Source organism: Talaromyces atroroseus (assembly GCF_001907595.1).
Source record: "Talaromyces atroroseus strain IBT 11181 chromosome Unknown scaffold_3, whole genome shotgun sequence".
Lineage (NCBI taxonomy): Eukaryota > Fungi > Ascomycota > Eurotiomycetes > Eurotiales > Trichocomaceae > Talaromyces > Talaromyces atroroseus.
This window is the reverse complement of record NW_017971435.1, coordinates 1,583,729-1,605,892: the sequence shown is the minus strand read 5'-3', so window position 1 is coordinate 1,605,892 and position 22,164 is coordinate 1,583,729. Positions and strand designations below refer to the sequence as shown.

Sequence of the window (22,164 nt, the reverse complement as noted above, 5' to 3'; positions counted from 1 at the left end):
CACTTCGGAATTTGGCAGGCCCTTTTTCATCCACTGGTATATATCATCCAAGCTTATAAGGAACAACATGCACATTAGTTGCCAGGTTAATGCCCTCAAACAGCCCTCTATCCTCCCTTGCCAAACCCAAAAAATGTCTCAGCTCTCCCAGGATCCCTCGCAGACCAAAGAGATCTCGCCAGACCAGTTGACAGAAGATAGCGCGGCTGTACTCGCACTGCGCAATTTCATCTTTGACATTTGCAATCAGAATGGTGGAGGACACGGAGGCTCGGCCATCGGCATGGCTGCTATCGGCGTTGCTCTCTGGAAATATGTGATGCGCTATAACCCATCCAATCCAGAGTGGTTTGATCGAGACAGATTCGTTCTCTCAAATGGTAAAACACCTTTTCTTTTTCTCGTTGTTTTGTATTCATACCAGCTTCTGAGCACCATGAATTGACCCCTTTTTGATAGGCCACACGGCAATGTTTCTGTATGCGTTGAATCATCTCACAGGGTTCGATAAGTGGACAATGGAAGAGATCAAAGGATATGGAAGCGCCAAACTCAATGGATATAAAACCATCTGCCACGCCCATCCGGAGATTGAAGATGCCGGTGTTGAAGTAACCACTGGTCCCCTGGGACAAGGAATCGCCAATGCCGTTGGACTGGCGATTGCGTCGAAGAATCTGGCCGCTCGATTCAATCGCCCGAGCTACGATATTGTCAAATCGCGAGTCTACTGCATGACTGGAGACGGTTGTCTGATGGAAGGCGTGGCGCTCGAGTCAATATCACTGGCCGGAAGCCTAGGGCTAGACAACTTGGTGCTCATCTATGACAACAACCAGGTTACGTGTGACGGCCCTCTTGACTGGATCAACAAAGAGGATATCAATGCCAAAATGAGAGCGTCTGGATGGCATGTATTAGATATCCCCGATGGTTCCTATGATGTCCAGTCGATTGTGTCGGCCCTCGAGTCCGCCCAATCTTTGAAAGGCAAACCCACGTTCATCAACATTCGAACAGTCATTGGGCTGGGAACGCAGGTTGCCGGCACCTACAAGGCACACCATGGCGTTTTTGATACATCCAGTATAGAGGCATCCAAGCGCCTGGCAGGACAAGACCCAGCAATCACGCACGTCGTTCCTCCCGCTCAGCTAGACTACTTCCGAGAGCGCAAAGCACACGGCGAGGACCTTCAGAAGCAATGGGACTCTCTCGTGAGCACTTATACTGCAGTGTATCCTTCTCTGGGGGAAGAATTGAAGAATAGACGGAGCGGAGACCATGGGACTGCGTGGCTCAACATTCTCAATGAGCTGGACATCGCTGTATTCAGTGGAAAAGCCACCCGAGAAGTCAATGGTGTGCTCATAGAGAAGATGTGGAAAGCAAATCCAGCGCTATGTGGCGGTGGTGCTGACCTTGTCAATTCCAACAAATTCCCTTATCTGGAGTCCGATGTTTTCCATCCTTCAGTCGGCTTTGGAGGCCGGTATATTCGGTATGGGATCCGTGAACACGCCATGGCCGCGATCTCGAATGGCCTGGCAGCATACAATCCAGGGACCTTTCTTCCGTTAACCGCCACATTTTTCATGTTTTATCTCTACGTGAGTATTCTTCTTGACTTGATGTATCAGTGCTAACCTACACGATGCGGGAAAACAGGCCGCTCCAGGCGTCAGAATGGGTGCCCTCAGTCATTTGCCTGTGATCCACTGCGCCACTCACGATTCCTTCGCTGAGGGTCAAAATGGGCCTACTCATCAGCCAGTCGAGCTTGATTCGCTATATCGAGCCATGCCGAACCTGAATTACATCCGACCTGCTGATGCGGAAGAGACTATCGGCGCCTGGATCATCGCTCTAGGGAACGTCACCAAGCCCACAATGCTCTCGCTGGGCCGTGATCCGACCGGATACGTTCCTGGTACTGACCGGCACAAAGTACAAAAGGGAGCCTATGTGATTGTCGAAGCAGACGGCGCAAAACTTACGCTGGTCAGCTGTGGAACCAATCTGCACTATGCTGTTGCTGCTGCAAAGTTGCTTGCAGAATCAGGAGTTCCAACACGTGTAGTCAGTGCCCCAAGTTTCGACCACTTCGACCAACAAGATGGCAACTACAAGGCTGCTGTTTTCCCTTTGGATGGGACGCCGATTGTCAGTGTAGAGGAATACGTAGCTACAACGTGGGCTCGGTACACTACTGCCAGCATTGGGATGACTGGATACGGATATTCCGCATCAAATGCTAGCAATTATGATAGATTTGGGCTGGATGCACATGGCATTGAAAAGCGTGTGAAACAGTATCTGCATGACTTGAACGGCAGCAACGCACGTATGGCTGGATGGCGACAGTTGTGATCGATCCTTCATCATTCGTTCTAGACATTAAGATTATTATTTAGCTACTGTTAGTTACTTCTATTACATCAGGAGGTCACTGCGTCTCAGCAAGGTCAAGTTAAATATGCTTAGGATTGCCAATGGCATGCTGATTCATGATGTTGATGGGAAGTTCACAACTGTTTTAACAACCAAATCTCCTTTTCCATCCTTTGTTTTACCAGCTGTCTGGAACGCCGCCGGTATTGACTCCAGTCCTTCGTATCGATGCGTGATCAGTCTCCGAATATCAGGGAGAGTTGTGCTAGCCACAGACATAGCAGCAATCTCAATGGCCCTCGGGTATGCATTAGCATAGCGCCATGTTGGAAGCAAATCGATCTCTTTGGCGAGAATCTCTGAAAAGGGCATTGTACAGTTAGGTGTCCCCATACCGACAAAAACTACTTGCCCCCCTGGCTTGGTTGCCTGTGATCCCGTCGTCAGCGTATAGGATCTCTCTCTCTCTTTCTCTCTACTTTCTTTTGTGGAATGGGGGAACCGTTTACTCACGTAAATTGAAGATTGTATACATGATTCCACTCCGGTACATTCAAACACGCAATCGACCTGCCCAACAGCGCTGCCGTCAGCCCATTGGAGCTTTGCGACTTCGGCCACAGTTCTCTTTGCAATCTCGAGTTTCTCCTCGATTGTCTGTCCTCCCATGAGCGGAACCAAATATATGCTCGAGGCGAAGCCGTTTTTGAGGGCAAACTGCAGACGGCCCTGATCGATATCCGCGATGACGATCTTCTGAAATCGGCCTGCTTTGGCTGCAACTGCGCATAAAAGCCCCACGGGACCAGCACCAAAAATCAAACAAGTTCGTTGATCACTGCGAGCATTTTTGGCCCTGCGGACGGCATGAACTGCAACAGCCAGGGGCTCTAAAAGGGCGCCCGTCTCATAATCCAGGCCCTCGGGGAGCTTATGAACCCATTTGGCCGGATGATTGATGCAGCTCTGCAACGTGCCTTGAAAATGAGGGAACTTTGACCCGGAACTACGAAAGCGCAGTTCACTGCAGATATTGTAACGCCCGTTTTGACAATCGGCGCAGTTTTCGCAGGGTACTCCTACTTCGAGCGCAACTCGATCCCCAACAGCGAGCGTCGGGTTCAGCTGGGCGATGTTGGAGCCCAGAGCGACAATCTGCCCGGCCGATTCATGTCCTAGGCAAAGAGGCTCTTTCACAGAAATGCTTCCATTTCGGTAGTGGTTGTAATAATGAAGGTCAGACCCGCACAGCGATGTCGACCGAGGGACTACTTGAACTTCGTCGTCAGCAGGCTCTGCCAGAGACTTGCTTTCCAGACGAAAGTCGCGAGCCCCATGTAAGTATTGGCCAACGCTCTCCATTGGGGGATTCATGGCGGGGTTTTAATCTTTGCCCTGCTTGGTGTATTCGTATGTGAAGGAAAGGGGCGGCTTAACGCTATCTTTAATGGTAACAAAACGGAAGGTTAAGCTCAGACTTGACTAGTTGAAATAGCTAGAAATCTCATTTCAGTTTTGGATGTCAAATCTACTGGCTGGCTCCTGCTTCATTGTGGCGTTTGGAAATAGCATCCGAGAAGTCATTTAGGGCAAGCAAGGCCTTTCGGAAATGCTGAGGCCCTCGGAAAACGAGAGAAGAATCTCCGAAAGAAGTTCTCCTGCTGGTAAATAAATTTGGCAAAATGGTTGTAGAAAGTATCCAACAGCTCGCATGGCTTTGTAGTACCTAAATATTTCTTAAAAATCTCAATATGTCTGCATATGCCAAGGAGCTCAATGCCATCATCATCGGCGCCGGTCCCGCGGGCATCGCAATGGCCTACAGACTGAAGCACGACCTCAAATTCGACGACTTTATAATTTATGAAAAGCTGGATGGTGTTGGAGGGACGTGGAGAGCGAACACCTATCCGGGTTGGTAAGAAAACAATGGGCTTCGTCCAGATTCGAGAGTTGACGAGTTGTTTAGTGGCTGCGATCTCCCCTCTCATCTATACTCGTTCAGCTTCAACCTGAACCCTAACTGGTCTAAAGAGTTGTGCGAGCAGCCTGAGATCCTACAATGTAAGTCTGAACGGAGTTGACCAAACATAACCCTGGAAGCTGATGACGAGTAGACATGAACGATACAGTAGACAAGTTCGATCTCCGCAAACATGTCCATCTCTCGATCGAATGCATTGGCGCGGTATGGCACAACGATAGGAACAAATGGGAGGTCAAGATGAAGGATCACCGCACCGGAATCGAATTCACACGCCTTGCCTCCGTCTTCGTTTCGGCTGTTGGTGCCATTTCTTTCCCCCGAGATGTCAAGTTCCCTGGCATGGAGAAGTTCAAGGGGGCCATGTTCCATACGGCACGATGGGATCACTCTGTGGACTACAAAGATAAGCGCATCGCCGTTATTGGCAACGGCTGTAGTGCAGCCCAGGTTGTCCCAGCAATCGCGAAGAAAGCCCTCTCAGTGAAGCAGTTCGCCCGCAGCGGCCAATGGTTCCATGCTCGTCCGAACAAGTCGTACAGTGAGCTCGACAAATTTCTTTTCCGCTGGCTGCCTCTGCGCCTACGACTACTTCGGCTGCGCATCTTCCTCGACGCCGACGAGGAGACCACCACCTATTTCCCGACGCCGAAAGGCATCAAACTCCGTAGAGCCGTCGAAGAGGAGTCCAAGAGATACATTCGTTCTATTGCGCCTGAAAAGTACTGGGACCACATTATCCCCGACTTTCCTCTTGGATGCAAGCGCCGCATCTTCGACCCAGACTACCTGGAGTCCTTAAACCTTCACAACGTGGAACTCATCCCCGAGGGTATCCAGGAAATCACCGAGACTGGTATTGTGAGTAGCTCGGGTCTTCGTAATGACTTCGACATCATTGTCATGGCGACTGGGTTCCAGGTTGCTCGATTCCTGACTCCAATGCACATCGTCGGCTCACATGGTAAAGCTCTACAAGATCAATGGGACGAGTCGCGAGGTGCCCAGGCCTATTTGGGTACACACGTACACAACTTTCCCAACCTGGCCATTCTTTTTGGGCCAAATACCTTCCCAGCCAACAACTCGGCTTTGTTCGCGTGCGAGACCCAGGTCGACTATGCCATCAAGTCCCTCTTCAAGCCTCTTCTTGATGGCCGGGCTGCCGTCATTGAGGTTAAGCAAGCCGCTGAGGATCGTACCACGAACGCAATCCACAGGGAATTGGCCAACACCGTCTTTGCTGGAGACTGCTCGAATTGGTATATCGGTAACTTTGGGCGTAATGCTGCCTCCTGGCCAGGCCTTGCCCGGTCTTACTGGGCGGCAACCTACTTCCCAAACTGGTCTGCATTCAACATGAGCGGTGGCTCTCTACTGTGGCCGCTCTATCGCGTGGCGCGTTGGCTTAGAACCATTTCTCCTTTAAGCAAGTTAGTTTTGTGTCTCGGACTGTTGGCATCATTCTCCAAATACTCCGGTATCCCGACTCGGACAAGCGGCATATTGGACGGTGTCGCTGCCTTGTTGAATACATATCTATCGGTCTAAGAATGATGCTATTCAACCTCCATGCAGAGGGCTTGGTTACCTACTTGCCGCGGTCATGCATTTGTATCGTTAGGAGTCATCTAGTCTTTCTTTTATTGCATCAAATAAATAATCATTCTAGTCACTTCCTTTGAGACAAATAGTTCAAGTAATAGCAGCAGCATCTCATTTGCTCTCATGTCAGTGACCCGGAAATTCGGCTTCGGTCGAGTTGTGCTCCCAATTTTCTCCAAGAACCTTGATAATGTCATTGCGTACTTTTCCTCCCATATCTCTCCAGCTTGTTTTCTACGGCAAGTTTGGTGAGATCCGAACTCTGCGGTATCTGAAACATTCGGCCTTCATTTCCCGTAGTAGTGGGCGCAATTACATATGAAGCATTTCGGAAATCGAGTCCGCCAGTGGCATGATGCATCGCAAGTAGAAAGCCAAAAGCATCCAAGAGAACTAGCAATATATACAATACAAACTCTACGTTTAGATATTTATTTATTTTTATTTTTTTTTTTTCCTTCAGAAGATTACTCAACAAGCAACATGGTTTCGTATCAGGAACAGGCTCTATCCAACGTACGTATCGTGATTCCCTATCACCCAAGTACGAAAACGTCAACTCAATCCGTGCGTAGCTACAAGATCCCAGTCTTTTCATTGGCGATGCTTTTATTGATGGCAAATGGGTCTCAAAAAATAAGAAATTCGTCGTAACTGGTATAACAACAACTGGTTGAATTTGACTCGAAGAAGAGAGCTAATCGCGACTACAGAACCGTCGACAGGCACCAGTCTAGGTCAAGTAACAGACTGTGATCTTGAAGACTTCAAAAATGCCATTTTGAGTGCAAAAAATGCTCAGAAATCGTACTTCCAAGATACGACTGGTGCTTCTAGAGGGGCACTTCTAAGGAAATGGTATGATTTGATCATGGAGAACAAAACAGACAGTATGTGCTCGCTCTCCTCCACGATAAACAAGACGCAAACAAGGTTATTATGTCCACAGTTGCTACAATTCTTTGTCTCGAAAATGGAAAGACTTTTGCAGAAGCCCTAGGAGAAGTGGTCTATGCAGCAGGCTTTATTTCCTGGTTCGCCGAGGAGGCGACCAGAGCATACGGAGTGACAATCCCCTCGTCGACTCCTCGCACAACACTTCTTACTATCCGTGAGCCCGTTGGGGTTTGTGCTATTATCACTCCCTGGAACTTCCCCGCGGCAATGATCACAAGGAAAGTCGGTCCGGCGCTTGCTGCTGGCAACACCGTTGTTATCAAACCGCCTAGCGAGACACCCTATACCTGTCTGGCCCTTACCAAGCTGGCTGTTGAGGCGGGCCTGCCCCCGGCAGTCATTCAAGTATGCCCGACAAAAAACCGGGAGGCTGCTACAGAGCTGGCTACCAACCCAATGGTCCATAAAATCAGCTTCACGGGCTCAACCGCTGTGGGAGAGATGTTAGCCAAGTTGGCGACTGGCACGTTGAAAAAGGTCAGCCTGGAACTCGGAGGCAATGCACCATTTATTGTCTTTGACGATGCCGATATCGACCTTGCCGTTGAAGGTGCCATGTTTTGCAAATTTCGATGCTCAGGCCAAACCTGTGTATGGTAGGTTCTTCGTTTCCCTCTCTCTTTCCTTGGCTCGTCTATACTAAAGGGGATCGATCAAACAGCGCAAACCGCATCTATGTCCAGAAAGGCATTGCAAAACAATTCACGGCTAAGTTGGTAGAGAAGGTAGCGGCTCTCCATGTCGGCCCTGGCTTGGACGCATCTACTACTCAGGGACCGCTGGTAAACCGCGCCGCTGTCGAAAAGGTTGCCAGCCACGTTCAAGACGCAGTGTCCAAGGGGGCGAGGATCGAAATTGGAGGGAAGACGCCGGACGCTGCCGGATTTTTCCATATGCCCACTGTCCTCTCGGGTGTCACTCCGAGCATGATTGTGAGCCATGAGGAGACCTTTGGTCCCCTGGCTCCAGTAATCGAGTTTGAGACAGAAGACGAAGCCATTCGGCTTGCAAATGATACCGAGTTTGGATTAGCTGGATACTTCTTCTCGCGCGATGTTAGCCGGGTTCTGCGTGTCGGACAGAGCTTACAGGTCGGTATCGTGGGCGTGAACACAGGCAAAGTTAGTGCTCCAGAGGCACCATTCGGGGGAGTCAAGGAGAGTGGATATGGGAAGGAGGGCAGTCTTTACGGGTTGGAGGAATACCAGGTCATTAAAAGCATCACGATCGGGAACTGGTAGTTGCGTAGTATTCCTCACATCTATAAATACGATCTGTAGCCCATTTGTTTGTTCGTGATGTCCAGAAGAAAGTAGGGCTTGTAACCCTGAAACCCTAAATAACCCCAAATGGGATTCCCAGGTTGCCCCGCAGTCGGAAGAAAACAACGAACGACTTCAACTTTGGTACTTGGATAGAGACACCATGACGCCCCATAGTGAACGCCTACTGGACATGGGTCAAGACAGGTCCGCAGCGGAATCTCTCATTTCTCGATTCCGCATCGAGAAGCTGCTCAATCAAGGTGAGTCGCACAGGTAGAGAATCTTGCGACAAGTCTAACTGCCAACAGACCAAAGTGACCGCCGCATCTCATTGCTCGGCCACATTGACGACAAGCAAGGTATTCTTATTGCCGAACGCGCCGCATTCGCGACAGAGTCTCTTGAAGTCCTACAGGCATTCCATTCGAGTATATCTCGAGTGCGCAATCTAGGAGACAATGACATCTACAAGTGGTATATGGCCAACACATCGTCCAAAGATGACGGCAACACCAGCCCACCTGATCTCAAATTGAACCTGATCTGGCCCTGTGCACAGCAGCATATAAAGAAATACTCTGCCCAGACGTTGCGTACGGTTACAGAAACCCCGCAAATCTACAGAGATCACATCCGTCCGCACATGCAGCAGAAGCGTGAGGAAGGAAGGCTGAATTGGGTCTTCAACATCCTCGAAGGCCGTACAGAGCAGGAAGATGTGATTCTTCGCGACAAAGGACACTCCCCCGAAGACGGGTTTTTGATGTTGCCAGATCTGAATTGGGATCGAAAGACTATCAGCTCGTTGCATCTGCTTGCTCTTGTCGAGCGACGCGATATCTGGTCACTCCGAGATTTGAAAAGGAAGCATATTCCCTGGCTCAAGTATCTAAGGCAAAGGCTCGTGGATGCTACAGTCAAGACGTATCCTGGCCTCGTCGAGGAGGATCAGTTGAAGCTGTATGTCCACTACCAGCCGACCTACTACCATTTTCATGTGCACATCGTCAACGTTATGCTAGAGGCCGGGCAAACTCAGGCAGTAGGGAAAGCATTTGGGCTGGAGAATATCATCAGCCAACTGGAAGGCATGTCTGGAGACGATGAAGCCGGTATGGCCGACGTGAGTCTGTCGTATCTCTTAGGGGAAGCGAACGAGCTGTGGACCAGCATTTATGGGCCGTTGAAGAGGGGCGAGACGCCAAAGGCTTAGTCTGGAGAATAGAACTCTTAATATAGCAAACCACGAGTTTAATACTTTTAATTATTCTTCAGAACATTATATTGATAGGGGGGAAAGGGTTGCCTAGTTGGTGCTGGTAGAAAGCTTTCCCCGCATCTTATCGGTTATCAATCAACTTCTTTTCTTCTCCTGCAAACCTCGCAACAACAACAACAACAACATTAACATTAACAAAATAAACAAAATGGCAGACCACCCTGATGCCCCCAGCAACAACAAGGCCTTTGTGCCTCTGGGTAGGATATATATCCCCCATAAGCAGAAGCAAAATGCCAGAAGCTAAGCACCAGCAGAAAACAACCCAGAGGTGATGTCACATCTCGTGCACCAACTCGGTCTCCCAACAACCCTCGGATTCACAGACGTCTTCTCCATCGACGAGCCCGAACTCCTCGCCTTTGTACCGCGTCCCGCAAACGCTCTACTTCTCGTGTTCCCCGTGTCCAAAACCTACGAAGCCTCGCGCGTCGCCGAAGACTCCTCGTTACCCGACTACAGCGGCACCGGACCCGACGAGCCCGTTCTTTGGTTTAAGCAGACAATACGCAACGCATGCGGTCTAATCGGACTTTTACACGCTGTTAGCAATGGCGAAGTGCGCAGCCACATCATCCCCGGCTCCGATCTGGATAATCTACTGCGCGACGCGGAGCCTCTGAAACCGGCCGAGCGCGCTGATTTGTTGTATGATAGCAAGGCTCTTGAAGCCGCGCATGCTGATGCCGCGAAACTGGGCGATACCGCTGCCCCAGAGGCCGAGGATCAGGTTGATTTACATTTCGTAGCCTTTGTTAAGGCGCTGGACGGGGGTTTGTGGGAGTTGGATGGGCGTCGGAAGGGGCCTTTGAAAAGAGGACAGCTCGGTCCCGATGAAGATGTGCTCAGTGACACGGCGCTCGAGCTGGGTCCAAGACGCTTTTTGAAGAAAGAAGCGGAAGGTGGGAAGGGAGATTTGAGGTTTAGCTTGGTCAGTCTGGGGCCGGTCTTTGACTGATTGCGCTGGGTGGAAACACTCCTGAAAAGGGTTGCTACATTACAGGCGTTGTGAGGTTCACTTTTTATAGTTTGCTATTCATTTTCAGAGTCGAAACCACCACTTATCAGCATTAAATCTAAGCACGTCGTTTCCGCAAGCACACCATCCAGCCGTCAGATTCCTGGCGAAGACTTCTAGAGCAGTGTAATGCTGTTGTTGTTCTTGCGCTTTGTATTGATCCATAGGGAAGAACAAAGTCTCCAGAAGCTCTTTCAAGTTGGGTTTCCTCGAATGTTCATCTGGCACAGCTGCTATAATTCGCTTGAGTGGTTCTTTTTGAATTTGTATCCCTTTGCCATCCTTTTTTTTCTCCGGCCTTCCAAGAAATAAAACTTCATATGGTTTGCGCCACAGCCCATCCAGCGGCGACACAAGCTCTCCACCCTCAGTAGTCTTGATCCATATCCATATCTCACAGACCTCGAGGTCTGTGTTCTCAAAGGCTGTGTATGCGGCCTGCCGTGATTTTGCATTGTTAGTAGTCCAGATACCTACAATCGCCTCATTGGTCTCGTCACTGAAATTGAGATGTGTGAGGATGGTCCGTTGCACGATAGTAATTAGGGAGTCTATCTCCAAGTATCCGTGAGTGGGATACTGTGAAGAACGCCGCACAGAGCGATTTGGCCACGGGGGATCGAAGAGAAGGAAATTAAACTTGTCTAAGGGTCGTAATCCAGGAATAACGGGTGAGATGTCGAGGTGTGCGTATGTTTGATTGGTAGTTGATGATATAGTATCCAGGACAAAGGAGGATCCAGGAGGGATGGCATAGTTCATTCTTTCATCTCCTGTGTCAGATTCTCTGAATTGAATAATGGCCGGCTCCAGATGCGATGGATTCTTGACCTGAACACCACGTACTTCTGATAACCCCAAAAACTCATTCGCTCCTGACGGTGATAGTATCAACGGCGGCTGCTGTTGCGTCGTGTTTTCGACGAAATCCACTAGATTCCTCTCATCATAGCTGTTTTTGACCTGTTTCATTCTCTTCCTTGGTGGCGGTGATGGCACTGGCCCTTTCTGTTCACGTAACAGCCCCTTAGGTTTAATATAGCCCTCCTCATTATCACCGCGATCAACAGAGTGTATTCTCCGAGGCTTACACCAATTCACCCCTTGAAATCCATTCTTGATCCCATCAAGGCCACCCCGAATGAAAGGGGCGATATTTTCATGGAATAGGATCTCCGATTGCGGAATTCGAGCCAACAAGCGAGCACGGGCTGCTTGACTCTTTGGTTCCGGTGGAGATGGGTAGGGCTTTTCCAGAGGCTTCGAAGAAAGCAGTTGTCTGTAGCTGTTATCATGATCGTTGCGTGGTGACAACGATGGGAGCTGGGCCCATTCTATTGATGCCGGCACATCGATCAAAAATGCCGTCTGCTGTGGATTTTGGTAAAGGATTGATGACTTCCTAGGCATGACTTGGGTATTTATTTTGGTTGAATGTCCTTTCTATACAAGAACCCATATTCCATCATGGAGTTTTCTGTGTTGCCGGAAGAGCTAGGCGCCAAACAACTACAGTTTATGCTATCAGTCACATGACAAAAGAAGGTGAAAAAATTAAAGAATAAAATCACGAAGCATATCTTATGGATATTGATAAAGACGAAAAATTATTGTATTTGATTACCAGAATTCATATCCTAGTTTTATGCCTCCTCTGAAATGTCGGTTTTTTAGTCCGCGCTTTTCTACTCTGCCTTGCCTTCTTTACGCGCACATCCATCTAGTCACCAAAGGCAGGTCTTTATTATTTGGTTGCTTAGATAACTGTTACGATATATAGCTATATTTCTGCTTCATCTAAGTATTGTAAGCGATGAAGGCGCTTGGTGGTACAAAGCACGAGGCCTCAATGGTTGTCATTCTTCGCATTCTATGTGTAATTGCAATTTCATGTATCGGGCCATCTTGTAATTACACCAGTCCTAGATAGCCCTAGTCGGGACATTAACAAGACAGGTATAAAAGACCAATCTTGGAAGAAAACGGAAATAACGACAACAACAACAACAACAGCAACAGTTACAGCTATTCACGCATAGCCTAGTCGGAAGTCATGAAAAGCCTTCACGAATGGTGGGCTGAATCAATGGGCGAGTGTTTCGTAGATTTATCGGGTTCATAACCTTATGAGGAGATGCGTTGAACGCTTCCCACATGGCTGCTTATCTCGCCGCGGCGGTCCTTGTCGTAAGAAACGCAAGGGGCTTGCTTACTGCAAGACCGCGGATCGTTTTCGTGCTGTGAAGCATCCTGGAGAGTCAGTTTTTCCGAATGTCACCGATGCCGTAGGATGAGCTCGAGATGTTCAAGGACTAAGTCTTTCGATCTCTGACTTTAATTATTAGGCGAAATTCATTGTGTAGTCTTTTCTTGACTCTGAGAATCACCATGCATCTGCAATCGAGTGTTAGGGTCAATCAAGGACACTGGGTAAAAAAAATACCATACTGCTTCTGCTAGTTGTATCCATTCCTCCACTCCTTTCACAAATGCTTCGTCTGCGGCGGGCAAATGTTCATGGCCCCAAACAACAAAATCGTCAAATGTTGCCTGCGTCTCAAGAGCTTTGACTGGCTCTTCAGTCAGCGCATCCTCCGGTGTGTCGTTTTTGCTGGTCGCTGGAATGACACGATCTGTTGGTAAGGCAACTACACCTACAGGAATACAAAATGAACCAATCAGTTATATGAAGTCTGGAGCCCAGGTTCGTTATTTCGCATCATACCTTGGTAGCCCTCGGGAACTTGAACAAGTCTTCCCCGTAGCTTGCGGCCACGGTAGTAAGCTGTCAATTTATCTTCTGTGACCAGCCATCAGCACTCTTGTCCTTTAATGCTTCGTAAGCGCGTATAGAAAATACCTCTCTCATCCTTGACTGGGTGCCAGTGACGTTCTTCAGTCTCGACAGGTCCGTCGTAGTGAATGCGACATGGAAGGACGTTTGGCGTGCAGCTAGAAGTTTTCTGGGCGGAGTGCAGGGCAAGCATTGTTGGGGAACAGAGGGGAAATTCTTAGTATATGACGAATCGAAAAGGGCACAATTGGTCTTTGAGAAGCTCTCAACTATCGCAATTAGTGGTTGGTTGCGATGAAGGTGGTTGACGGAGGACGAAGCACTCCAACGCGGCACGCGACGCGTTCTCATTTTAGCTGGCCTGGGGCATCCATCCGGCATTAACTATAACTAAGACATTCTTGAGATCTTCCAATGCCTTGATACTACTCTTTTCCAATCAAAAGATAGACGTTTTGAGTCTTCTAGACATTATGTACGCCTATAAGGGCTAACACTAGCTTTCGTGATGCAAGAGACTGGCTGATAGCATTCCAATGTAATTGTATATATCCGTTAGAGCTAAGCTATGCACAAAATCAACTACCAAAAATGGTATCGTATCATGACAAACAAAATGCTATTCTTTAACAATAATACCAAAAAAAAAAAAAAAAAGGAATACCAATCACCTCTTCCGTGTCTTCTTTTTCGGCTTCCTCTTCTTCTTCGTTTTGGCATCTTGGTCTCCCTCTGTTGAGGCGGCTACCACCCGTACAGGGAACCTCTTCGCATGCTCTCGTTCAAAGGCTTCTTTATCTCTGCGAAACAGGAACATAGTCGCTCTAGCATCTTCCACGCTAGAATGAGCACCTTCCTGGATCTTCAAACCGAGCAACTCAGATGCTAGCAATTTCAACCGCGGCGAACCTCCACCTGCAATCTTTCGGTATGGAAGATGCTTGCTCGTGTCACGGATGTCACGCTTCGGGTGACTGAGCATCAAGGCGTTCATATCATTGCGGATTGAATGACCAATTAAAATCGTGCCATCTATTATCTGGGCAACATCCTTTTGTACCTCTTCAAAGGAGCGGGCTTCGATCATATGCTTAGGTGCTATGCCGCTCACATGTGTCCTCCAGTCGGTTACCTCCTCTTTGGGCCTCACGAATGAGTCGTAAATCTGGTCGCCATTCCAATTGACGATACTGACGCGAGCAAGGGCCGATTCCTTGTCTGGATCAGGGCCGACCCCAACCATTTCACAGTCGATAGCGACATATTTTCCTATTTCAGCACTACAACTAGCCGTTAGAACAGATTCCAACAGTTGCAGCTAGCAAAATAAAAACTCACCCCTCATTGAATCCTTCATTTACTTGTCCGTTGCGTGGCTGTTTCTTTTCTGCGACGGCAGTACTCCTGCCAACCGAATCTTCAGGGTCTCTCAATGATTGACGTCGCTCCCGCCATGAACTCTTGTTATCGACTATATCGGTCATGCTCTTGACCCTGGAAAACTTCCGTGGTCTGTCTGTTTTCTTTTCAATCACCGTTTCACTTCTTTTCCGCTTTAGACCATTCTGTGACTGGGAGGAGTCCTTTTTGCCTTTCGGGGCCGCGCTATCCTTGAGAGTAACTTTGAGCTTCTTCCAGTTGGAAGATAGAGTTTTTATCTCCATTTTATTCAACCGCGACGCATTCGTTGTTGGTCCATGGCGAAATTGGCGAGGTTGCATGCCTGGAAGCTTTAGGCGTGATGGAACTTTTCTCACGCAGCCGATTGATAAGAGATGCAAACTATGCAAACATCAGTCATCTAGCTGTCTTATCAGTCACCAGTTCGTTAAAAAAATAGAAAAAGTCCAGCAATTTGATTATTTGACATTAGGCTTTGATTTTGCATACAAAAAATAAATTTCATAACAGACGTAGCTATTTAAAGCCCAATGTTTGGTTATGACATTGCTTGCCAAGTAGAAATCTACAGTTCAATAGACGAGTCTATATACACCATGCAAATAACGCCTATTTTTATCGAAAACCCAAATCAGGAAAAGATAGAAAGACCAAAAATACAAATAAATCACAATCCAGGAATTTGGAAATCTTTATAAGCCCACTTCTCAGTTGCCTTCCTCTTAGCTTTCTTGGGTTGTGTGACGGGCTTGCGAGATTCAAGCTTCCCCTGAACCATAAGAGTCCTGAATCGATCATCCAGCAGGTTTCCCTCAGGCTTCAACAAGCGCAATGACTCTTGCAATTCATCGGGGAGCACCAATTCAAGGCGCTTTTCTGGGACACTGATAGAGTTGTTAGTTTCACTCAATGAACCACGTCTCGTCGATACTTACAGGTTTTTGCCGCCTAGAGGCTTCTTGCGCAGAACGGTATCATCACCTTCATCAGAGGAACTATCGTCTTGCTTCAATTGTTTGCGAAGTGCTTCCTCCTCTTCAACGCGTTCAGCAATACTCTTAACGTCTCGTGCTTGCTCCTCTCTTTTCTTCATCTTTGCTTCCCATTTCGCCTTTCTTTCTGCTTCCTTTCGGCGTTTGATCTTGTTTCGCTGAGATTGAGATTTTCGCTCAGGTCTTTTCTTATTCAGCCATTCTGGCTTTTCGTATTCGCTCTCAAACCCTTCCCAAGCACTTTCATCGTCTGACCTAACTTCACCGTCATCATTCTGGGCCTCAGCAATTAAGCGCTGTCGCTCGGCTTCTTTCTTTGCCTCTTCAATTCTCTTCTTTTCAGCCTCAATCTCTTTGTTTCCCTCCTTAACAAGAAGGTTGTCCCATTCCTCGAAGGTTGGGTTGTAACTGGTCCCACCTCCAGGTACCTTGACAGACGGGATTTGCTTCCCATTTGCAGCGAGGGAGATTGGCGGTTCTTGCAAGGTTTTAGGGGCGACCTTTTCCTTCGTCTTTGGCAAAAACTCAAATTGCGAATTTGATTTCGAGACATCGACAGAGTCCCCCCAGGGATCATAATCTATATTGTCGTCGGATTTCGCAACCGGTTTGTTCTCTTGCGCAACCTGCTTGAGCCGAAGCCACTCTTTATTACTAACCCAATCGCTCTTTTGCTTCTTTGTTTTTGGTTCAATTATTCCATCAGTAACCTTGGAGTTTGTCCGCTTGCGACTGTCAACTGCAGGAATTGCCGACCGCTGTGCGAGTATCTCATCTGCCTTAAGAGGTTTGCGTCCCTTCCGATGTACTTTCGCCGATGTTTGATCACCTATTGTGTCAAGCGTGAAAAGTTCTTCTGACGGCTTCTCTGCTATCACGCCACTTCTTGATGTTAGTGTGGAATCAAATATTGGGTCCTCCAACTATGCCTTACCCTTGGATTTCTTCCTCGCGAACTAGTCTGAGGCCTTCCTGGACTTCAGAGACATCCACATTTTTGCGCCAAGCCTTTTTCCCCTTCCTTGAAGGCTGCTTGTACTGCTGAGGTGCATCGATTTTACTCGAAGAGCTGGCCATATTGAAATGTGGTTGTTATAGCTATGAATCGTTATCGCTAGGGTAGGAACAAATTATTTTTTTCCCCTAATCGATATCCGCGGGAAGCTAGCGCGGGGGTTTGCCGTAAGCGGCATTGGCGCCGCGGCTAATTGTAGCGGCGGCTTTTTTCTAGCTTCAAAAGTTCGAATGCTTCCATTTCTTGGCGAAAACAACGTACACTCACCGTCAACGTCAACCTCGATACTCACCCGATCGTCGAGTATTGGCCAGTCTTTTGCTCTACTGAAACAGAAAGGGTGCTTCAATAGGTCATCGAAGTAGCCACCTCCGGGAGGTGGTTAACCTGCGAAATCGGCGCAATGCCTGTGGTCAAGGGTGGTGTTTGGTAAGCGCATGATTTCAAGAGGCCTGTCAGATATACTTACTGTTTCCTAGGACTAATATAGAGGATGAAGTTCTTCGCGCAGCTGTGAGTAGCTTATCTCTCGATTTTCAGCACCTGGAATTTACTGACCTCTCTTAGGTGTCGAAGTATGGACTCAACCAGTGGGCGCGTGTCTCATCGTTACTTGCGCGTAAAACACCGAAACAATGCAAAGCAAGATGGGTAGAATGGCTGGATCCTGGTATTCGCAAAATCGAATGGTCAAGGGAGGAGGACGAAAAGCTGCTTCACTTGGCAAAGCTAATGCCCACCCAGTGGCGCACCATCGCACCAATTGTTGGAAGGACCGCGACACAATGCCTCGAGAGATATCAGAAACTTCTTGACGAGGCTGAGGCACGTGAAAATGATGAATTAGGCCTTGGTGGCCCTGGAGGAGAGGCACATGCGCCTAGTGCTGATGACGTTAGACGGCTGAGGTGTGTATAATCCGTCACCAACAGTTATTGTATCCATCTCTAACCATCTTTAGACCGGGCGAGCTTGATCCCGATCCCGAGTCGAAACCTGCCCGACCTGATACGATCGATATGGATGAAGATGAAAAGGAAATGCTCAGCGAAGCTCGTGCTCGCCTGGCCAACACTCAAGGTAAAAAGGCGAAGCGCAAGGCTCGAGAGCGTCAACTTGAAGAATCCCGTCGACTAGCTGTCCTACAAAAGCGCCGGGAACTCAAAAACTCCGGTATCAATATCAAAGTTGTTACTACCAAGAAAGGTCAGATGGATTACAACGCCGACATTCCTTTTGAAAAAGCACCTGCTCCAGGTTTCTACGACACGGCCGAGGAGCAAGTCCGAAACGAGAGGCAACGTGAGCTGTTTGATCCGCGGAAACAGCAACTAGCGAACAAACGCAAAGGCGATCAAGATGAAGATGTTGAGCGTAAAAAGAGGAAAAACGACAAGAATCAGGCTACATCAGCTGCGGCTGCCCAGGCTGGTCGCATGCAAAAGATACGAGAAGCTGAACAACTCAGCAAACGCCGTGGTCTTAATTTACCCGCCCCCCAAGTAAGTGAGAGCGAATTAGAAGATATCATCAAAATGGGCATGGCTGGAGACAAGGCTGCGAAGTTGGCCGGTGAAGAAGAAGGCACTAGGGGCTTGATTGGCAATTACGCCGCCATGACTGGAGCGACTCCCATCCGGACTCCTCGAGCTCCTCCTCAAGAAGATCATATTGCGAACGAGATTCGCAACATCAGAGCACTAACCGAAACTCAATCGTCTCTTTTGGGTGGGGAAAACACACCACTTCATGAAGGGGGAGCTTCCACTGGATTTGATGGCATTGCCCCTCGGCGACAAGAAATTGTCACACCGAATCCAATGGCTACGCCCTTCCGGCATGGTGCAAATGGTATTGGTGCCACACCTATGCGAGGTGGTATCGGCCCCGGAGCGACACCGTTACGCACACCAAGGGATCAGTTTTCTCTCAATATCGAAGATGGGAGTCAACTTATCGGCAGCACACCCCGGGAAGTGAAAATGCGCGAGAACTTTATACGTCAACAGCTTCATGGCAAGCTTGCTTCCCTTCCAGAACCGAAAGAAACAGAATGGGAACTGGAAGAGCTTCCATCAGAGTCTCAAGAACCGGTAACTGGCGGCTACGGGCTCGAAGAGGATGCTGAAGAACGTGATCAACGCGAAGCACAGATCCGTAAGAAAGCAGCCGAAGCAAAATTTAGACGCCAGACACAGGTATACCAACGATCTTTGCCGCGTCCTAGCGTAGTCGATCTGACTGCACTTTTAAAACAAGTTTCGCATATCACCGACCCGATTGAGAAGCTTATTGCCAGTGAAGCTACGAAACTCATTGCTCACGACGCGAGGAAGCATCCAATCCCGGGTAGCAAGATTAATGGCAAGCCTCCAAATCTCGACAAGATTGATGACAAGTGGCTTGAATCTGCGCGTGCTGAAATTTTAAATGCCATTGCTTCTACGGATGTCCAATCTCAATGGCAGGCTGACTTTGATGCATCCTGGAGTTCAACACATGAAAACTCACTACCTGGTCTCGCTATTTATGATGACGATAATGATGCATTCCGGCAAGAGCAGCACATGATCAATTCTTTCGACAACGTTCAAAATGCTCTTATGGCAACCGCAGAGCAGGACAACAAACTGGAAAAGAAGCTTGCTTTGCACTTTGGCGGATATCAAGCGCGGGCGAAAACTCTCCGAGGCAAGATAGTAGAAGCGAGCTCTGCTCTTGAAAAGGCCAGGTTCGATTTGGATACATTCCGTACACTGCAGATTGGAGAGGATGCGGCACTCCGCAATCGACTCGAGCAGCTACGTGATGAAGTCACCTTGGTAACTCGCAGGGAACGTGAAGCTCAAGATCTATATAAAACTCGGAAGGAAGAGCTTGATGGACTGGTGGAAGGTGAAGTGAATGGATGGCATTGAAAGATTGGATATAGAGTCTGTGATCGAAGGGTTATTTTATCTTATGTTGTATACTACTATTACTCTTTCTAGTCGAGATGAAATTCGATATTTCTACACATCATAAGCTCAGTCCGAACAGGATAGTGTGGTTGTTGTATCGGTAAATACTACATATGTAAATTATGTATATGCTAAATCGAGAGAACGCAAACGGCTGCCCTTTCTCCCAGGCACCCGCGGGTTAACAATTGCCACTGCAAACTCGTACCAACTATCCTCATCCAACGACAACAGTGACTGACCATCGAGAAAAGGGCCGGCCCATCACCAAAGCATCTCTCTCCATCTAGAAAATCCTGCAATGAGAATCATAAACACTTCGGCAGAGCAGGGGAATTAAAGAAATAATTTATACAGACAAAATGGTCGCGCGAGAGGATGCTGGAACACCCGATCCGGTGGAAAAAGGGTTCGCCACCCTCAATACTCTCAGGTATGACTGATTAATCTCTCTCGATGCCTTTATTGGATATTAAGTACATACTTTGTACGGTCGCATATGCTTACTATAATCATAGGATCGGTGTGAAGGCCATGGTCGAAAAGGTAAGCTCTTCGCCTGCATCACCATCGTTTGGCCGTCAGTCACGTGATTATTTCAAATTCTTGTACGCTGACAATGTCGATTCAGGATGGCCGCCATAGAAAAGCTGAGATTCTGTCTATGAGACAGCGGAAAGATGCTCCTTACTTCTAGTGAGTTGATTATGCTCTTTATCAGATTTTTAAGAGAGAGGACTCGGTTATTAATACTGCCATAGTGTACACTATGTTGATTTCAACAAACGTTTGGATGGTGAGGAATTATCTTAACCCTTTCTAATATTTTTTTTTAGATAATGTATGCTCACTGCCTTCCACAGAATGGATTCCGGCGGCTCGCATTGATCTGTCGCAAGAAGTTGAGTGGCCTGCACCAGAGAAGCCAGAGAAGAAAAAGACCGCAGGTGCGACACAAAAGGTTCCCAGCAAAGCTGCGAGTCAGAAACGTGCCAGGGCGGATAGTCGAGACGTGTCTTCGACGCCAGACTTACTCACCGGCAAAAATGTAAATGTCAGCAAGGCCATACGTCCCTCAAAGGCTGGTGGGAAAGAGAACCGCGCCGAAGAGACACCGTTGAATATATCAGTCACTGGCTCCGAAGCAGTCTCCACGGATGGCACACCAAAGGCAGATTCTGAAGATGTCGATATGGTTGATGCCAAGCTTGAACCCCAGGAGAAGATGCTAGGTGATATGACACGTGAAGAAGAGATTGAGAAACTGCGAACAAGTGGAAGTATGACCCAGAACCCGACCGAGATACATCGGGTTCGGAACTTGACTCGGCTCCAAATGGGCAAGCATGAGATGGAACCGTGGTATTTCTCGCCATATCCAGAGTCCTTTCAAGACGCCGATATTGTCTACATTGATGAGTTTTGCCTGAGTTACTTCGACGATCAGCGGGCATTTGAAAGACATAGGGCAAAATGCACCCTTGTTCACCCACCAGGAAATGAGATTTACCGGGACGATTATATATCCTTCTTCGAAGTGGACGGCCGGCGGCAACGCACATGGTGTCGAAATCTGTGCTTGCTGAGCAAGTTGTTTCTCGATCACAAAACTCTCTATTACGACGTGGATCCTTTCCTGTTTTACTGCATGTGCACTCGAGACGAGACAGGCTGTCATCTCACAGGCTATTTTTCAAAGGAAAAAGACTCTGCTGAAGGATACAATCTGGCTTGTATCTTGACGCTGCCGCAGTACCAACGCCGAGGTTTCGGACGTCTTCTCATTCAGTTCAGTTACGAGCTTAGCAAGCGAGAGGGAAAGCTTGGATCTCCAGAAAAACCACTAAGTGACCTTGGTCTTTTGAGTTATCGTCAGTATTGGAGGGAAGTCCTCGTGGAATTATTGGTGGAACCTGGCCGCGAAGCAATAAGCGAGTTTGATCTGGCAACCTTGACTGCCATGACAGAAAAGGACGTGCATGAGACACTGCTTGTTCTCAATATGCTACGATATCATGTAAGCACTCTACACCTATGACGCTCTTTTCAGTGTTCTCACAACACTCACTAACCTCTCAAATTATAGAAGGGAAACTGGCTCATAGTCCTACCGGACGCAATCATCGAGCAACACAATAAAAGATTAGAAAAAGAAAAGATCAAGGGTGTTAAAAAGATTGATCCCACACGGTTACAGTGGAAGCCACCTGTATTCACAGCTTCCAGCCGGACCTGGAATTGGTGATTATACTACTTTTCCCCCTTTGTCGATCTCTGCGTTATGACCTGTAATGGATTGTTCGTTTTGTATCTTGAGCCGGAGGGCGTGCGTGTCCTTGGAGTTAGTTGGCTTCTTAGCAGGTTAAGGACGGCGTCTGGTCTTTCTTTTCGTCCTTTTCACCGTCCTTTTGAATTATACAGATACCTAGTGCGATGACTTATCATGTACTAATAAGATCTAAATCTTTATTCATAGCCTGAAACGAGTCAGTAACTAAGGGCC

At 48.1% G+C, this 22,164-nt stretch overlaps 10 protein-coding genes across 10 annotated transcripts; 6 read left to right on the top strand and 4 right to left on the bottom strand.

Annotated features, from left to right (window-relative positions):
• Nucleotides 1–133: 133 nt before the first annotated feature.
• On the top strand, nt 134–2,370 carry UA08_03583 (hypothetical protein; the record flags this gene model as incomplete). Its single annotated transcript, XM_020265900.1, has 3 exons — nt 134–380; nt 460–1,610; nt 1,669–2,370. The coding sequence occupies 3 exons, from the start codon at nt 134–136 to the stop codon at nt 2,368–2,370; spliced, it is 2,100 nt and encodes a 699-aa protein (XP_020121134.1).
• Nucleotides 2,371–2,505: 135 nt separating this feature from the next.
• UA08_03582 (hypothetical protein) lies at nt 2,506–3,765 on the bottom strand (the record flags this gene model as incomplete). The annotated part of the gene is made up of 2 exons (XM_020265898.1): nt 2,506–2,820; nt 2,905–3,765. The coding sequence occupies 2 exons, from the start codon at nt 3,763–3,765 to the stop codon at nt 2,506–2,508; spliced, it is 1,176 nt and encodes a 391-aa protein (XP_020121129.1).
• Nucleotides 3,766–4,142: 377 nt separating this feature from the next.
• UA08_03581 (hypothetical protein) lies at nt 4,143–5,926 on the top strand (the record flags this gene model as incomplete). Its single annotated transcript, XM_020265897.1, has 3 exons — nt 4,143–4,309; nt 4,361–4,455; nt 4,509–5,926. The coding sequence occupies 3 exons, from the start codon at nt 4,143–4,145 to the stop codon at nt 5,924–5,926; spliced, it is 1,680 nt and encodes a 559-aa protein (XP_020121128.1).
• A 537-nt stretch (nt 5,927–6,463) lies between these two features.
• Nucleotides 6,464–8,178, top strand: UA08_03580 (Succinate-semialdehyde dehydrogenase; the record flags this gene model as incomplete). Its single annotated transcript, XM_020265896.1, has 5 exons — nt 6,464–6,496; nt 6,556–6,637; nt 6,694–6,870; nt 6,930–7,533; nt 7,599–8,178. The coding sequence occupies 5 exons, from the start codon at nt 6,464–6,466 to the stop codon at nt 8,176–8,178; spliced, it is 1,476 nt and encodes a 491-aa protein (XP_020121130.1).
• Nucleotides 8,179–8,362: 184 nt separating this feature from the next.
• Nucleotides 8,363–9,415, top strand: UA08_03579 (hypothetical protein; the record flags this gene model as incomplete). Its single annotated transcript, XM_020265895.1, has 2 exons — nt 8,363–8,462; nt 8,511–9,415. 2 exons carry the CDS (start codon nt 8,363–8,365, stop codon nt 9,413–9,415), a joined length of 1,005 nt encoding a protein of 334 aa, XP_020121675.1.
• A 214-nt stretch (nt 9,416–9,629) lies between these two features.
• Nucleotides 9,630–10,439, top strand: UA08_03578 (hypothetical protein; the record flags this gene model as incomplete). The annotated part of the gene is made up of 2 exons (XM_020265894.1): nt 9,630–9,681; nt 9,739–10,439. 2 exons carry the CDS (start codon nt 9,630–9,632, stop codon nt 10,437–10,439), a joined length of 753 nt encoding a protein of 250 aa, XP_020121687.1.
• An 84-nt stretch (nt 10,440–10,523) lies between these two features.
• UA08_03577 (hypothetical protein) lies at nt 10,524–11,909 on the bottom strand (the record flags this gene model as incomplete). Its single annotated transcript, XM_020265893.1, has 1 exon — nt 10,524–11,909. The coding sequence occupies one exon, from the start codon at nt 11,907–11,909 to the stop codon at nt 10,524–10,526; it is 1,386 nt and encodes a 461-aa protein (XP_020121688.1).
• A 942-nt stretch (nt 11,910–12,851) lies between these two features.
• UA08_03576 (hypothetical protein) lies at nt 12,852–13,486 on the bottom strand (the record flags this gene model as incomplete). Its single annotated transcript, XM_020265892.1, has 4 exons — nt 12,852–12,893; nt 12,948–13,153; nt 13,225–13,299; nt 13,360–13,486. 4 exons carry the CDS (start codon nt 13,484–13,486, stop codon nt 12,852–12,854), a joined length of 450 nt encoding a protein of 149 aa, XP_020121051.1.
• A 474-nt stretch (nt 13,487–13,960) lies between these two features.
• On the bottom strand, nt 13,961–16,763 carry UA08_03575 (hypothetical protein; the record flags this gene model as incomplete). Its single annotated transcript, XM_020265891.1, has 5 exons — nt 13,961–14,573; nt 14,632–15,075; nt 15,366–15,578; nt 15,630–16,568; nt 16,621–16,763. 5 exons carry the CDS (start codon nt 16,761–16,763, stop codon nt 13,961–13,963), a joined length of 2,352 nt encoding a protein of 783 aa, XP_020121052.1.
• A 341-nt stretch (nt 16,764–17,104) lies between these two features.
• UA08_03574 (hypothetical protein) lies at nt 17,105–21,906 on the top strand (the record flags this gene model as incomplete). The annotated part of the gene is made up of 10 exons (XM_020265890.1): nt 17,105–17,130; nt 17,181–17,214; nt 17,269–17,609; nt 17,663–19,596; nt 20,019–20,094; nt 20,180–20,207; nt 20,293–20,357; nt 20,423–20,457; nt 20,525–21,678; nt 21,748–21,906. The coding sequence occupies 10 exons, from the start codon at nt 17,105–17,107 to the stop codon at nt 21,904–21,906; spliced, it is 3,852 nt and encodes a 1,283-aa protein (XP_020121049.1).
• Between the last annotated feature and the right edge of the window lie 258 nt (nt 21,907–22,164).